The sequence below is a fragment of the Spinacia oleracea genome, chromosome 6, assembly GCF_020520425.1.
Source record: "Spinacia oleracea cultivar Varoflay chromosome 6, BTI_SOV_V1, whole genome shotgun sequence".
Lineage (NCBI taxonomy): Eukaryota > Viridiplantae > Streptophyta > Magnoliopsida > Caryophyllales > Amaranthaceae > Spinacia > Spinacia oleracea.
The window spans coordinates 146,409,508-146,422,953 of NC_079492.1; the positions used below are offsets into that span (position 1 = coordinate 146,409,508).

Sequence of the window (13,446 nt, forward strand, 5' to 3'; positions counted from 1 at the left end):
AAAAATGAAATATAAAAAGCTCACTAATTTGAACACCCTATTAGTGTTAGGCAATCTGAAAACTCTAATGTGAGATAATACTCTACTAGATTCTTCTTGTTTGTATTGAGAATTTTTAGCTCCAAATTAGCCACAAGATAGATTTTAGCAAGATTACAACTTTGCTTCAAAATTTCACAAACATGTGTTGACTTGATAATATTTGCCGACATATTATTTGCGGACTGAATTGCATCCAAGATCGTGATTTGGTAGTACTTCGTACTAAGTTGGGCTTTGAAAATTTTGGGCTACAACCCAACATATGATTTATTGAGACATGATGTATGGACTGTTCACCGACCATTCAAGTATATATCACTACAAAATTATGGATTATTAGAGACGGAATTTGAGACGGAAACTATAAGCATCTCAAACTTGAGATGGATTACTTAAATTTCGTCTCCAAACTAAAATTGAGATGGGATTGTATATAGAGTTTCAAAATTTTCGTCTCAAATTTGTAATGGACTTGCCAAAATCCGTCTCAAATTTTTTTGAGACGCCCTCTACAGAGACGCTCCATTTCAGTCTCAAATCCGTCTCCAATCATCATTTTGACTATTTAGAGACAAAATTCCTCGTCTCAATAAAACGATTTTTTTGTAGTGTATGGAGTAGTTTACTCTGTACCAACCCTTCAAACATATACGATCAAGGATGAATTGATTGAATTCCTTTTTACAAACGTTGTACATTTGATTATTATGTATGGTCTTGTCAAAAAAAAAAAAAAGATTATTATGTATGGTCCTTTTTACATACGATCAAGGATAAATATTATTTCCATTTTTTTTTTTTTAATTTATTTTTAAATTGCATTAGTTGGAGATACACATTTGGACCGGTACACTTGTCAATGTATCACTTTACCATTAAATATTCTAATTTTTTAAAAAGTTGATATTATGAAACTATGTATTGTGACTAATCCAACGATTATTTTCATAGTAACATTTGATTATTATGTATGGTAATAATTTAAGTCAAACGTACGGAGTATTAGGTATGAATAGTGCCAAAGAGGTTCTCCCATACTTCCGTAGTTCCGTTTAAGGTTCTTTAACAAGGCAAAGTGATGTATTTTACACCGTCACATCCGTTTCTTTACGTTGTTTCCTTTAGAATCTTTAAAATTTTCAGTGGTCAATGACACACCTACGCTCTGTTTATTTTAATAAAAAGCTCTTAAAAAATTCTCTCTCTAATCCCTTATATTATTTCCCCTTCTCCTCCTATCTATCACTAATTCTTAAAGGTCATTATGTATATAAAAGGTTACTAGAAAAAACTATTGACTTATAAATCCAGTATATATTATTGTATATGCCAGGTCCATGCGATAATAATCCCCTATCCATTTCTCATTTCCATTTCTTTGTTTTTTCTTTGTTTATAATTTTTTTTAATAAGGAAACAAACAAAAGTAATTTTCCCTCGAAAATACTCGGAGTCTTCGACAAGTACATAGAAAATACGTACTCACGTGGAATCTGTTTCGTAGTAATTACTATGCGAATTTCGTAATATCACAATTATTCAACACTTCAACAGTGGACCAAGTGCCCAAGTTGACCCACTGTTAAAATTTTCCAACGTTAGCAACATCGATCAACTATAAATATGATGAAACTGATGATTTTACGTAGTTTTATGAATAAGGTAATACTTAATAGAGTGTCTTTCTTTCTTTTCCTTTTAATTAATTACCTTTCTATCAATTATGGAAATGTGGATGCTATTTGTAGTGTTAATAGTGTCAATTTTAGGGTGGTTACTATGGTGGTGGAATGAGTTTTGGTATGTGAGTCCGGTTACAACAAGGTGTTTAACGCTCAAAATCAAAATGCCTCCGGGCCACTTGGGATTCCCTTTCTTTGGGGAAGCTCTCTCATTTTTATGGTTCTTTACCATAATCGGCCGACCTGATAATTTTATCTCCTCCAAGCGACACAAGTAGGTTCTCATTTTCATTCTCAAATACAAAGCAATATACTCTATAATTGACCCTTTTGTTGTGAGAGATTTTTATGTCGTATACTAATTAGAAAATCTGATGGACAGGTATGGACATAATGTGGGAATTTACAGAACTCATCTGTACGGGTCTCCAAGCATCATAGCATGCTCCCCATCTCTTTGTAAATTTGTACTGAATTCAAGTGACAAATTTGTACAAGAATGGCCAACCATACAAGTTTTAGGTACTAAATCTGTAATAACACTTGATGAGGGAACACTCCATGGTATTATCAAGAGTTTTATTGTGAAATCTATCAACCGTCCCGATTCACTTTCTAAGATTGTGCACCAAATCCAGCCTACCATTGTTGCTGCCCTTCAATTATGGTCTCAAATGCCTAAAATTAAGACGTTTGATCAAGTTAAAAAGGTTAATAAATTACCATTATCTCTAACATCTATCGTTCGATCTCTTGTTCCTTGATTTTTACATGCACATACTATACATGTACGTACGTACGTACAACTGTTGTTTTACGTGTAATATTAATAAATTTTACGTGGGTTGCTTAATTAATTAGCTAATTGTAATGTATATTTAACAGGTAACACTTGATTACACAATGAGATATACCGCTCATCTTGAAGAAGGTACTCCAATCGACGCTATTGAGAAGCTATTTGAGGGTATAGTTTATGGCTTTAGAGCCCAACCATGGAACATTCCCGGAACAACCTATCATCATGCCCTCAAGGTATGGTGCAACCCTAGGCATATGCTATACGCAGAGCTGACCAACATGGTCCGGCCCGCTGGGTCGGCCCGAAAATTACCGGGGTTTCGACAGAAGATCCTGGCCCGACCCGATTTTTTAAAAAAATTGAGGGTTTTGGGCATCGTAAAACAACAATTTTAGTTATAAAGTTGACCCGGCCCAAAATTGGCCCAAAAATGCCACTATTTTGGCCCGAAATAGCGGGTTTGGACACACAAATTGGCCAGAAGCTTGGCCCGACCCGACATAATGGGCAGGATTTTTATGTCCTCAGCCCGGATCAAACCCGGTCCGACTCGCCTTTTGATCAGGTCTAGTTATATGCCATATGTCATGTAACTCATACATGTTATATGTTACTAGTATATGTCATGTAACTAGCTAGGACCGGAGAAAGCATTATGTCATATGTTATATGACATGTAACTCATACGAAGTACATGTTACCTTAGTAAATAATTAAGGTTGGTTTAATTTGTGATAAACTAATTAACCATCCATGATTATAATTATCTAGTGTCGGGAGAAGATAACCGATAAGCTGAAGGCGGAGCTGGAGAAAAGGAAACAGAAGAAGAAAGATGAGAGTAATGTGGAGAAAAAGATGCAGAAGAAGAAAGATAAGAGTAATGTTGAAGGAGAGATTATTACAATTAGTGATATAATGGATGGATTAATGGAAATGAAGGATGAAGAAGGGAAACAATTGAGCGATGAAGAGGTGTTAGATAATGTTGTGAGCACCATCCTCATTGGCCATATTTCCATTGCTTATGCAGTTACATGGTCTCTACAATTTTTAGCTAAATCCCCTCATGTTCTTCTAAAGCTTCGGGTAAGTTAGATTTTCCATTTTTGTGAAAGGCATGTACGTTATGTTCTGTTCACCTTATTTTCACTTATTTCATAAAAAAAAGTTTAATTAAATTCAATTAAGTTAAGATAAATTCAGATAAGATAGGTTCAGAAAAAACAAATGTTACCAAACACAATTTATAACTATATTAAGTTTTGAAATTTCTAATAAGTTCAGAAAAAAGAAGTGAAAATCAAATCAATATAACTCATGCACGTACCCTTAAATTTTATGTGTGTTTTTTTGACTTGTTTATAATAATAATTCAAATATAGGAAGAGAATAAGGCTATGTTTAAGGAGAAGAACGAGGGTTGCATCACATATGAAGATATCTCGAAGCTAAAGTACACTAATAAGGTACACATTAATTAATGTGTCATGTCAGCAAAACTTGAGAGTAATAATCATGCTCTTAGTACTTTATATGGGTGATTGCAGGTTGCGGAAGAAACAATTAGGATGGCAAACCTCTCTGCATTTGTTTTCAGGAAAGCAACCGATGATATCGAATTCCAAGGTTTCCATAATTAAAGTTATAGTATATAATTATATGGCAAATTTGAAATAAATGACCTTTTATAACTCAAATTTTGCGAAAAAGAACCTTATATTTTTTTTTTGTGAAATCACACCTTAATGTAAATTATTTTGCGAGAAAGGATTTAAGAGAATTTTTCAGCATTGACTGAGCTTTTCCGGGCATTGACTTGCACGTGAGCAGCACATGTGGCTTAAATTAGCTAAAGACATTGATTTTCTCGAGTCTTGAATTTCAAACTTGATTTTATTTAGATTTTTTTTTCAACTTTAGGTATTAAAGCTTAGAATTTTGGAGGAAAATTGGGTGTGGTTAGGAAAATAAAGCCACACGTGCTTATCACGTGCAAATGTGCAACTCAATGCCCGGAAAAGCTCAGTCAATGCCGGAAACTTACTTTTTGTTGTCTTTCGCAAAAAAAAATACATTAAGTTGTGATTTCCAAAAAAAATAATTTAAGGTCCTTTCCCGCAAATTTTTTTTTACATTAAGGTGTGATATCACAAAAAAATTATATAAGGTCATTTCTCGCAAAATTTGGGTTATAAAATATCATTTTTGGCAAATTTACCTAATTATATTTATATTTACCACAAACCAGAATATAATTAATTCCTCTTTTAGAAATTGTTTTACATAATTTGAGTTTGAAAAATAATTTGAAGGTTACATAATACCAAAAGGTTGGAGTGTTCTTGTTTGGCTAAGAGGCCTCCACAATGATCCATCACATTTTGAAGATCCAATGTCATTCAATCCAGATAGATGGGATGTAAGTATTTTTATAACTAATTTTAATTGGAATTGAACTACTAATACATAATTAAGCTATTACGTAGTAATTAATTGGCTCAATTGTTAACCTAATTTTACAGTTCCCTAAAAAAAACCTTATCTTACAGTAGTAACATCTCATTTTGCAGACGCGCCCGAAACATGGAACATACCAACCCTTTGGGGGAGGATCAAGATCTTGCCCGGGAAGCGCGCTCGTACGAGTCTCTTTAACTATTTTCCTTCATCATTTGTCCATTGGCTACAAGTAAGTTGCCATTGTGTATATGCAGTTTCATTATTTGTTTCATTATGCCTAGAAATCATTTAGTCTAAATTTGACGATGATCTTATATATGCAGATGGGAATTGCTTAATCCTAGCGCAAGGGTCAATTATCTTTCACATCCATTACCTACTGACGGCCTTGAAATTACTATTACCAAACTTTAAGGAATTAAGGAATGAAATGTTGGAAGTTCTAGTTTGTGATAATTATTTGGCAAATTCATAATATCACAATTATTAAAAAGTGGATCAAGTGGTCCATTTGAAATTTCCAATATTAGCAATATCGATTGACTATATAAATATGATTTTACGTTTTATAAATATGATTGTATGTTTTATGAATAAGGTCAGAGTAATAAATAAACTAGAGTGTTTATTGGAGTATAGAGAATTAGCTTGTAACTAGCTTGTAAATACGAAGTATAAATAAGTAGTTTGTAATATCTCACATCAATTACATCATTAATAAAAATGTAGTCCTTTACTTTCTCACTCAAGGCTACAAGCTCTCAAGCTTCAACAACAATGGCTACCCTCATCTTCCTTATTTCATTCTCAAACTTCCCCTAAACTCTCAAATTCAACAGTATTTTTCTGTATTTTCCTTTTAATTATTTCCCGTATCAACAATTCAACATGCAGCTAGCTAGCATGGAAATGTGTGTGATATTTGTGTTCGAAAGTAAGTAAGTTTGAGTATTGTGTCCCCACATCGGAAGATAAAAGTAAAGCGCTTCTAAATTTTACTCCCTCCGTCCCATAATATAGTGCCCGTTTGACCAAAATCACGGTTATTAAGGTAAAGGATAACATTGATAATAAAAACAATAATGATTTGTACTTTCAAGATAAAGTACATGTTAGTTGGAAAAAATGGAGAGATAAATTATAGATTAAAGGTGTGTACATAATAAATAGGCCTAAAAAGGACAAAAATCAAGCACATGGGTTGAATAAAGGTCAAAAAGTACAATTTTCAAAGTAAAAATTAATGGTTTAAAATAGAAATAGGCACATCATTTAGGGACACCAATTTAGGAAAACAGGCACTATATTATGGGACGGAGGGAGTATAATCTAAGTGGACTACTAGCCTTATTGCCAATTTAAGGTGGTTATTATGGTGGTGGAATGAGATATGGTGTGTAATTATATACGAGTCCGGTTTCGGCAAGGTGCAGATTTTTAAACGACGCCCGTATTTTCCTAAAATCGCCCGTGTTTTATATGTGAAAATACACATTTGCCCTCCCTCAACTCACCCTTTCTTAAACCCTTTAATCCTTTAATTTATTAATCTTTTATGTTTTAAACTAATAATATTCTACTTTAGTAAGGTGTATATTCAATATATATATATCTTGTTTTTTTACGTTAATCAAAACACAATCTTAGCCTTAATTATAGCCATAAATCAACTTGTAAACCTGTACACTTGACAAAATTTTACATTCCTAAAATAAAAGATGTTTACCTATTGTAATACCTTCTCTAATGCGGGTAATTGTGAAAGAATTCGTTCTTCCTCTTAGCAAACCACCACCAGCCACCACGATGTTAGAGATAAGAAATCGCAATTTTTTAGTCGCGCACCGATTTTGCATCATTGACATAGCGGCCGCGCACGAGAAATGCGCCAGCGACACGGCGGCCGCGCACAAGATCTGCGCGGGTGCCTTGTGACCGGTGCAATTCCTGTGCGTGGTTGCCATGTCGCTGGCGCATTTTCCTTGCGTGGTCGGCAGTTTGTATTCTTGTTCATCTGATAAAAGTCTCAATATATTTTGATGGTGACGTTGGTTTAGAATTGGATTTCCTGCTTAGTCTCAATTTTGTTTTAAGTATCAATTTCCTGATTATTCTTCTTCATCTGATAAATGGGCGCATTATGAATGGACGATTGTTTAGTCTCAATAGCGCATATATACAGATTCAATCGGAGTATATATTTATACTGTATTGGATATCCTGTTTTTTGGAGTTGTATCATTTTGGGGATTTTTTTTGCAACTCTTTGATTTGTAAATTAGCGATATGATTTACCTGATATTATCAGAGAGTGTAAATTATGTAACTGGTAGAGTTAGCGACGTTGATGGAGACATCGATTTAGTTTTAATTGATTGTTGAAGAATAATAGAGCATCAGTTTGAGATGAAAATGGTAGGGGTAAAATTGTCATTTCAAATAAATAATGCGGACGATTTTAACGTACACGGACGTCAAATAACGATACACTAAATATGATCAATGGAATACACACAAATACGTATAATGTGTTGACTTGCTAATATTTGCCGACATTTTTTGGCGGACTGAAGTATTAAAGTGTGTAATGCTCCTTAATTTTCTTTCATGATTTTTTTTTTCTACTACCAGAAGTTCCAATCATCTTCGGCGATTTTTTCTTTAACAACATTTGTTGGCTCTTTAAAAGAGCTCTTGGAGGACTCTCCCCTCTCTCTCTACCACTATCTCTCTACAAGACACACTCAAGAACTCATTCTTAAAAACACCCAACATTTGTTGGTTACTCAAATGAGCTCTCCATTATCATTTTTACCATTTTGTGGTCCACAATTAATTGTGTTTTTAACCAAATTACTATCCAAATTTCAAAGTTACTCCCCATTTTTCAACAAGAATCAACTCTTGAAGGGCTCTTGGGCAAGAGCTACCTTGAAGTAGCTATCCATGAAGAGAAGTAGCTCTCCATAAAGAGCTACTCAAGAGCCCCAATATTGATCAAGAGATAGTTTTTGTTGGAAAGCTACTTGGAGAGGCACTCCAAAAACCCCAATGTACATGCTCTAATGATAAGCACGCATGAATTTTTAATACTCCGTACATCGTAATTTTCTTTCATGATATTGATGATAAGCACCGTCTTGCACCGACATTGAACCATTGATGTTAAGTTGAGCTTTTTCAAATTTGGGCCACAACGCCACAAGGCCCACAGCCCAACATTTGACTTATATTTTGAGAGACGATATGTCATATGAATATATCAAAGTAGTTCACCAACCAAATAAACTACCCCTCCATCCCGGAATACTCACAACGGTTTGACCTTTTACACCTTATTTTATTTATGGTATATGAAAATAAGTGTTATTATATACTTCCTCCGCACAGATTAGTTGTTACACTTACCTTTGCACAAAGTTTTAGGTGATTGTTTGGTTATCAATTGTTATTTTATTGAAAACGTAGATGCGATAGGAGTTAGTGGGTATTTTTTTTAATTGATTGAGATAGGTTGTGGGGACAAAAAAAATTAGTGGGAAGAGAGAGACAATATAATAATTGTGGGGTCATTCCTAATTTAGTAATGTAACAACTAATCTGGACGGACGAAAAAGGAAAGTGTACCAACTAATCTGGGACAGAGGGAGTAAAAAAAGGAAAGTTTTTATAATATATAATTGAAGATATTAATGATCAAAATTGTGCATTGACAAACGTATCCAGTCAAACAGTTACGAATATTATAGGACGGAATGAATACTTCGTATAAAAAATAGTATCCCCAATATCATAAGCCATAAGGTATTAAGGTGTAGGCGTGTAGGATCAATGATGTTGAAGCGTAGCCTACATACTCACCACACCAGTGGAATATAGGCCGTCCCTCAACTAGTCCTCTCAACAAACGTTTTACACATTATAAGTCCTCTCTCTTTCCGTCCCGGGCCCATTATTATTATTATTATTATTATTATTATTATTATTATTATTATTATTATTGTTACTCCCTCTATCCCTTAATACTCGCACCGTTTTGACTTTTCGCACTATTCACATAATTCACTTTGATCCTACTTTATTTCTAGTATATGAAAATAAATGTTAGTATATAATATATTGTTGGCTTCATCTTAATATATATTTTCAAAATATTAATATTTTTACAAGTTTTTATAATATGTAGTTAAAGATATTGGTGGTCAAAGTTGTGCATTGGCAAGCGTGTCAAGTAGAAACAGTGCGAGTATTAAGGGACGGAGGGAGTATTATTATTACTGTTGCAGAGTATTTTCTCTGTAGAATAAATTTCACCACTTTATTCAAAGTTGAATGTAAATTGCAACATAGCTCAGTAAAATTTAGGCGTATGAGAAAAGAGATAAAGATAGAGCAAGTAAAAAAAAAACATACCAAAAGAAATAATGGTTACATTTACCTTTTCACGATTGTCAATGTAAATGTTTGGATATTATCTATAATTTTGTATTTGTAAAAATTATAAAAAATTGATATTTCGAAAATGCATATTAAGACGAATCAAAAAAGACCTCACACGTCTATATTTATCTTTACTTATAAATTACAAATGATAATCAAATTAAAAATTGTATATAGTGTCAAAAGTTAAAGTGTCCCATTAATATAAAAAGGAGGGAGTATATGACAAACTGAAAGAGACATCTCAAAATAATCCGAGTATATGGACAATAAAAAGGAGAGAGTAGTAGTATCACAAAAAACAAGTGGTTCACACTCAAGGCAAGTTGTGACCTTTTTCCAAGTTCCAACATTAATTAGCAACATGGAATATAAATACATTTCTGGAAAAAAGTTAATGAAACTAGAAATAGTATACATTTCTTTCTTTCTTTCTTGCTTCCTCCTTCTTTTTAGGTTTCTACTCCGATAGATTATCCTTTCGTGTTCATACTACATCAAGATGCAACTAATAGCTAGTAGCATGGAAAAGTGGATGGTATATGCTATCTTATTAGTGTCAATACTAGGGTGGTTCTACTTATTATGGTGGTGGAATGAGATATGGTACGTGAGGCCGGTTACTACAAGGTGTTCAACACTCAAAATCAAAATGCCTCCGGGCCACTTGGGCTTCCCTTTCTTTGGAGAAGCCCTCTCTTTTCTATGGTTCTTTAACATCATCGGCTGCCCCGATGATTTTATCTCCTCCAAGAGACACAAGTATGTTCTTGCGCATTCTCATCCATATATTATACTAAAGTACATTATCTTTTTCCCTCCAAAACCTCACTTTTTTTTTTAAATTTGGTTTTTTAGACATTAAGTATTACCACTAATTTAATCTTCTTGGAAACAATGATGTCTTCTTAATATTCAATGTGGAGTAAATTACGAGATAACCCCTTTTTATTTATTTCATCTAAATTCAACTCTTTTTTTAGTTATTGATACTGAAAATCAAAATTATTAACTAATGCAACTCTTTTTTTAGTTCTTCTTGGAAACAATGATGTCCTCTTAATATTCAATGTGGAGTAAATTACGAGATAACCCCCTTTTATTTATTGCATCTAAATTCAACACTTTTTTTTAGTTGTCGATACTAAAAAACAAATTTATTAACTAATGCCAACTTTAAAAGTACCCTTTGCCCATATTAATGCAGCATTTGAATAAGCTAATTGTTTTTAAAAAAAACTTAAAGAAACTGTGCATTTCACGGGTGCTTACTAGTTATCTAATAATATACTCCCTCCGTGTCGTTATACTGCCCCATTTAATTATATTTAGTTTGATCAATTTTTGTGAGACAGGTATGGAGATAATGTGGGAATTTACAGAAGCCATTTGTATGGGTCACCAAGCATCATAGCATGTTCCCCGTCTCTGTGCAAATTTGTACTGAATTCAAGTGACAAATTTGTACAAGATTGGCCAACCACCCAAGTTTTAGGAACTAATTCTGTAATAACACTTGATGAAGGTCCACGACATGGTGTTATCAAGAGTTTTATTGTCAAATCTATCAACCGTCCCAATTCACTTTCTTCTATTGTGCTCCAAATCCAGCCTACCATTGTTGCTGCCCTTCAATTATGGTCTCAAATGTCTAAAATTAAGACATTTGATCAAGTTAAAAAGGTAAACTAATTAATTTGAAGTACATCTATTTCTTGCTACATATATAGATCGAAATTCATGTACAAGGTATAACTTTGTATGTGCATGCTTAATCATGTATTCAAATTACAGGTAACACTTGATTACACAATGAAATATACCGCTAAACTTGAAGGCGATACAGATACTAGAAATGGATACTATTGAGAAGCTATTTGAGGGTATAGTTTATGGCTTTAGAGCCCAACCATGGAACATTCCTGGAACAACTTATCATCATGCCCTCAAGGTAACATGATATAGATGTAACCTACTAATTTCTCCGTTTTTTGTAATAGATTATGTAAATATTACGGAAAATATTCTTTCATGGTATCAGAGCTTTGGGAAAATAAAATTGGTTTGTGATCAACTAATTAAGCATGTAGTACGTTGCATATAAATGAACTAGTGTCGGAAGAAGATAACCGAGAAGCTGAAAAAGGAGCTAGACAAAAGGAGGCAGAAGAAGAAGAATGAAAGTGCAGAAGGAGAGACGACTACAAATGATCTAATGGATGGTTTAATAAAGATGAAGGATGAAGAAGGGAGACAATTAAGCGACGAAGAGGTGTTAGATAATGTTGTGAGCACCATCCTTGTTGGCCATGTTTCCATTGCTTATGCAGTCACCTGGTCTCTTCTATTTTTAGCTAAATCCCCTCATGTTCTTCTAAAACTTCGGGTAAATAACTCTCTTTTTTGGTAAATTTGTCAAAAACGGGGTTGACTTTACTCTGTGTATCTCACGTGGAATCTCATAGAAAATGGATAATTAAATGTCACGTGTGCTTGTTTGACTTCTTAATATAATTTAAAATTAGGAGGAGAACAACGCTATGTCTAAGGAGAAGAACAACGGGTGCATCACATATGAAGATATATCAAAGCTCAAGTATACCAATAAGGTACTACGTATAATTATATCAACTTTCATATAATTAGAAGTAACATCTAGTTAATTAAATTGGATTAGTAAAAGTCCGATTGTGCAATGTAGATACGCCCCTGAATACTCTCTATATATTGCTTATTACAGGTTGCGGAAGAAACAATTAGAATGGCAAACCTCTCTGCATTTGTTTTCAGGAAAGCCATTGATGACATTGAATTTAAAGGTTACATAATACCAAAAGGTTGGAGTGTTATTGTTTGGCTAAGGGAACTCCACAACGATCCATCAAATTTTGAAGATTCAATGTCATTTAACCCAGATAGATGGGATGTAAGTATTCTTTTAATTACCAATTTTAATTGGAACTATGATGCATAATTATGCTACTAATTATTTGCTTGATAGTTAGCCTAATGTTAACTTCTCATTTTACAACTGATGGAATCTTGACCTAGTGGTTAATACTTAAGACTGAGTTTCTTTGTACAACAGATCTCATATTCAACTTCACTGCCCTCATTTATACTCGTAATTGATTTGTCCTTGTGGTTCATTCGAAAAAATAAATAAATAAATCATTTTGCAGACGCGCCCGACCCATGGAACATATCAACCCTTTGGAGGAGGATCAAGATCTTGTCCGGGAAGCGCGCTCGTTCGAGTCTCTTTAGCTATTTTCCTTCATCATTTGTCCATTGGCTACAAGTAAGTCGCCATTGCGTATATGCAGTTTCATTATTCATTTCTTTATATTATGCCTAGAAATCATTCAGTCTAAATTTGACGATGATTTTATGTATGCAGATGGGAATTGCTTAATCCTGGAGCAAGGGTCAATTATCTTTCACATCCATTACCTATTGATGGCCTTGAAATTACTTTTACCAAAATTTAAGGAACTAAGGCTACTAAAATTATTTGTGTAACTTATTATAAACTCAATTAATTAGATGTTTTTATGTATGCATCCATACCTAGTATTTAAAAAGCGAAATTATAGATGATTAGATGACACGCCATCCACCAATTTAGGTTTTTTCTTTTCAATTTTCTCTTTTGTGTTTGCTACTACCTCCGTTTCTGAAAGTTCTTTACACTTTGGAAAATGTGTCCAAAGTATAAAAACTTTGACCGTAGATTCTCACTATTATATACATCAACACGTTATATGTAAGATCTTGTTAGATTGGTTTTGGTATGTATTTCCAGAATATCAAATTTCTATAATTTATTCACATACGAAATTGGATATATTAATAGTTAAATATTGTATTGGAGTTCGTGCAAATAATAACTGTAAAGATTTTTTAAAATGGATGTAGTATATTTTAAACACTTCCCCCACTTTATATATATATATTCTTTATTCAATATCAACTCAACGTTTAATTCATATACTTAATTAACCTCTTTCACTACAT

At 33.4% G+C, this 13,446-nt stretch overlaps 2 protein-coding genes across 2 annotated transcripts; both read left to right on the plus strand.

Annotated features, from left to right (window-relative positions):
• The first annotated feature begins 1,711 nt into the window (after positions 1–1,711).
• LOC110794618 (ent-kaurenoic acid oxidase 2) lies at positions 1,712–5,756 on the plus strand. Its single transcript, XM_021999588.2, has 9 exons — positions 1,712–1,998; positions 2,107–2,434; positions 2,610–2,759; positions 3,298–3,615; positions 3,912–3,995; positions 4,077–4,155; positions 4,842–4,948; positions 5,100–5,218; positions 5,313–5,756. The coding sequence occupies exons 1-9, from the start codon at positions 1,766–1,768 to the stop codon at positions 5,401–5,403; spliced, it is 1,509 nt and encodes a 502-aa protein (XP_021855280.2). The 5' UTR covers positions 1,712–1,765; the 3' UTR covers positions 5,404–5,756.
• Positions 5,757–9,756: 4,000 nt separating this feature from the next.
• LOC110795051 (ent-kaurenoic acid oxidase 1) lies at positions 9,757–13,184 on the plus strand. The gene is made up of 8 exons (XM_022000031.2): positions 9,757–10,191; positions 10,785–11,112; positions 11,224–11,380; positions 11,543–11,815; positions 11,955–12,038; positions 12,170–12,355; positions 12,612–12,730; positions 12,830–13,184. Exons 3-8 carry the CDS (start codon positions 11,285–11,287, stop codon positions 12,918–12,920), a joined length of 849 nt encoding a protein of 282 aa, XP_021855723.2. The 5' UTR covers positions 9,757–10,191; positions 10,785–11,112; positions 11,224–11,284; the 3' UTR covers positions 12,921–13,184.
• Positions 13,185–13,446: the final 262 nt, after the last annotated feature.

Bases quoted from the DNA above. Each gene is read 5' to 3' on its own strand.
- LOC110794618 (XM_021999588.2), top strand. From the start codon at position 1,766: ATGGAAATGTGGATGCTATTTGTAGTGTTAATAGTGTCAATTTTAGGG. The intron at 2,435-2,609 runs GTTAATAAATTA...TATATTTAACAG, and splicing joins CGTTTGATCAAGTTAAAAAG to GTAACACTTGATTACACAAT. The intron at 2,760-3,297 runs GTATGGTGCAAC...ATAATTATCTAG, and splicing joins CCTATCATCATGCCCTCAAG to TGTCGGGAGAAGATAACCGA.
- LOC110795051 (XM_022000031.2), top strand. From the start codon at position 11,285: ATGGATACTATTGAGAAGCTATTTGAGGGTATAGTTTATGGCTTTAGA. The intron at 11,381-11,542 runs GTAACATGATAT...TAAATGAACTAG, and splicing joins CTTATCATCATGCCCTCAAG to TGTCGGAAGAAGATAACCGA. The intron at 12,039-12,169 runs GTACTACGTATA...TGCTTATTACAG, and splicing joins AGCTCAAGTATACCAATAAG to GTTGCGGAAGAAACAATTAG.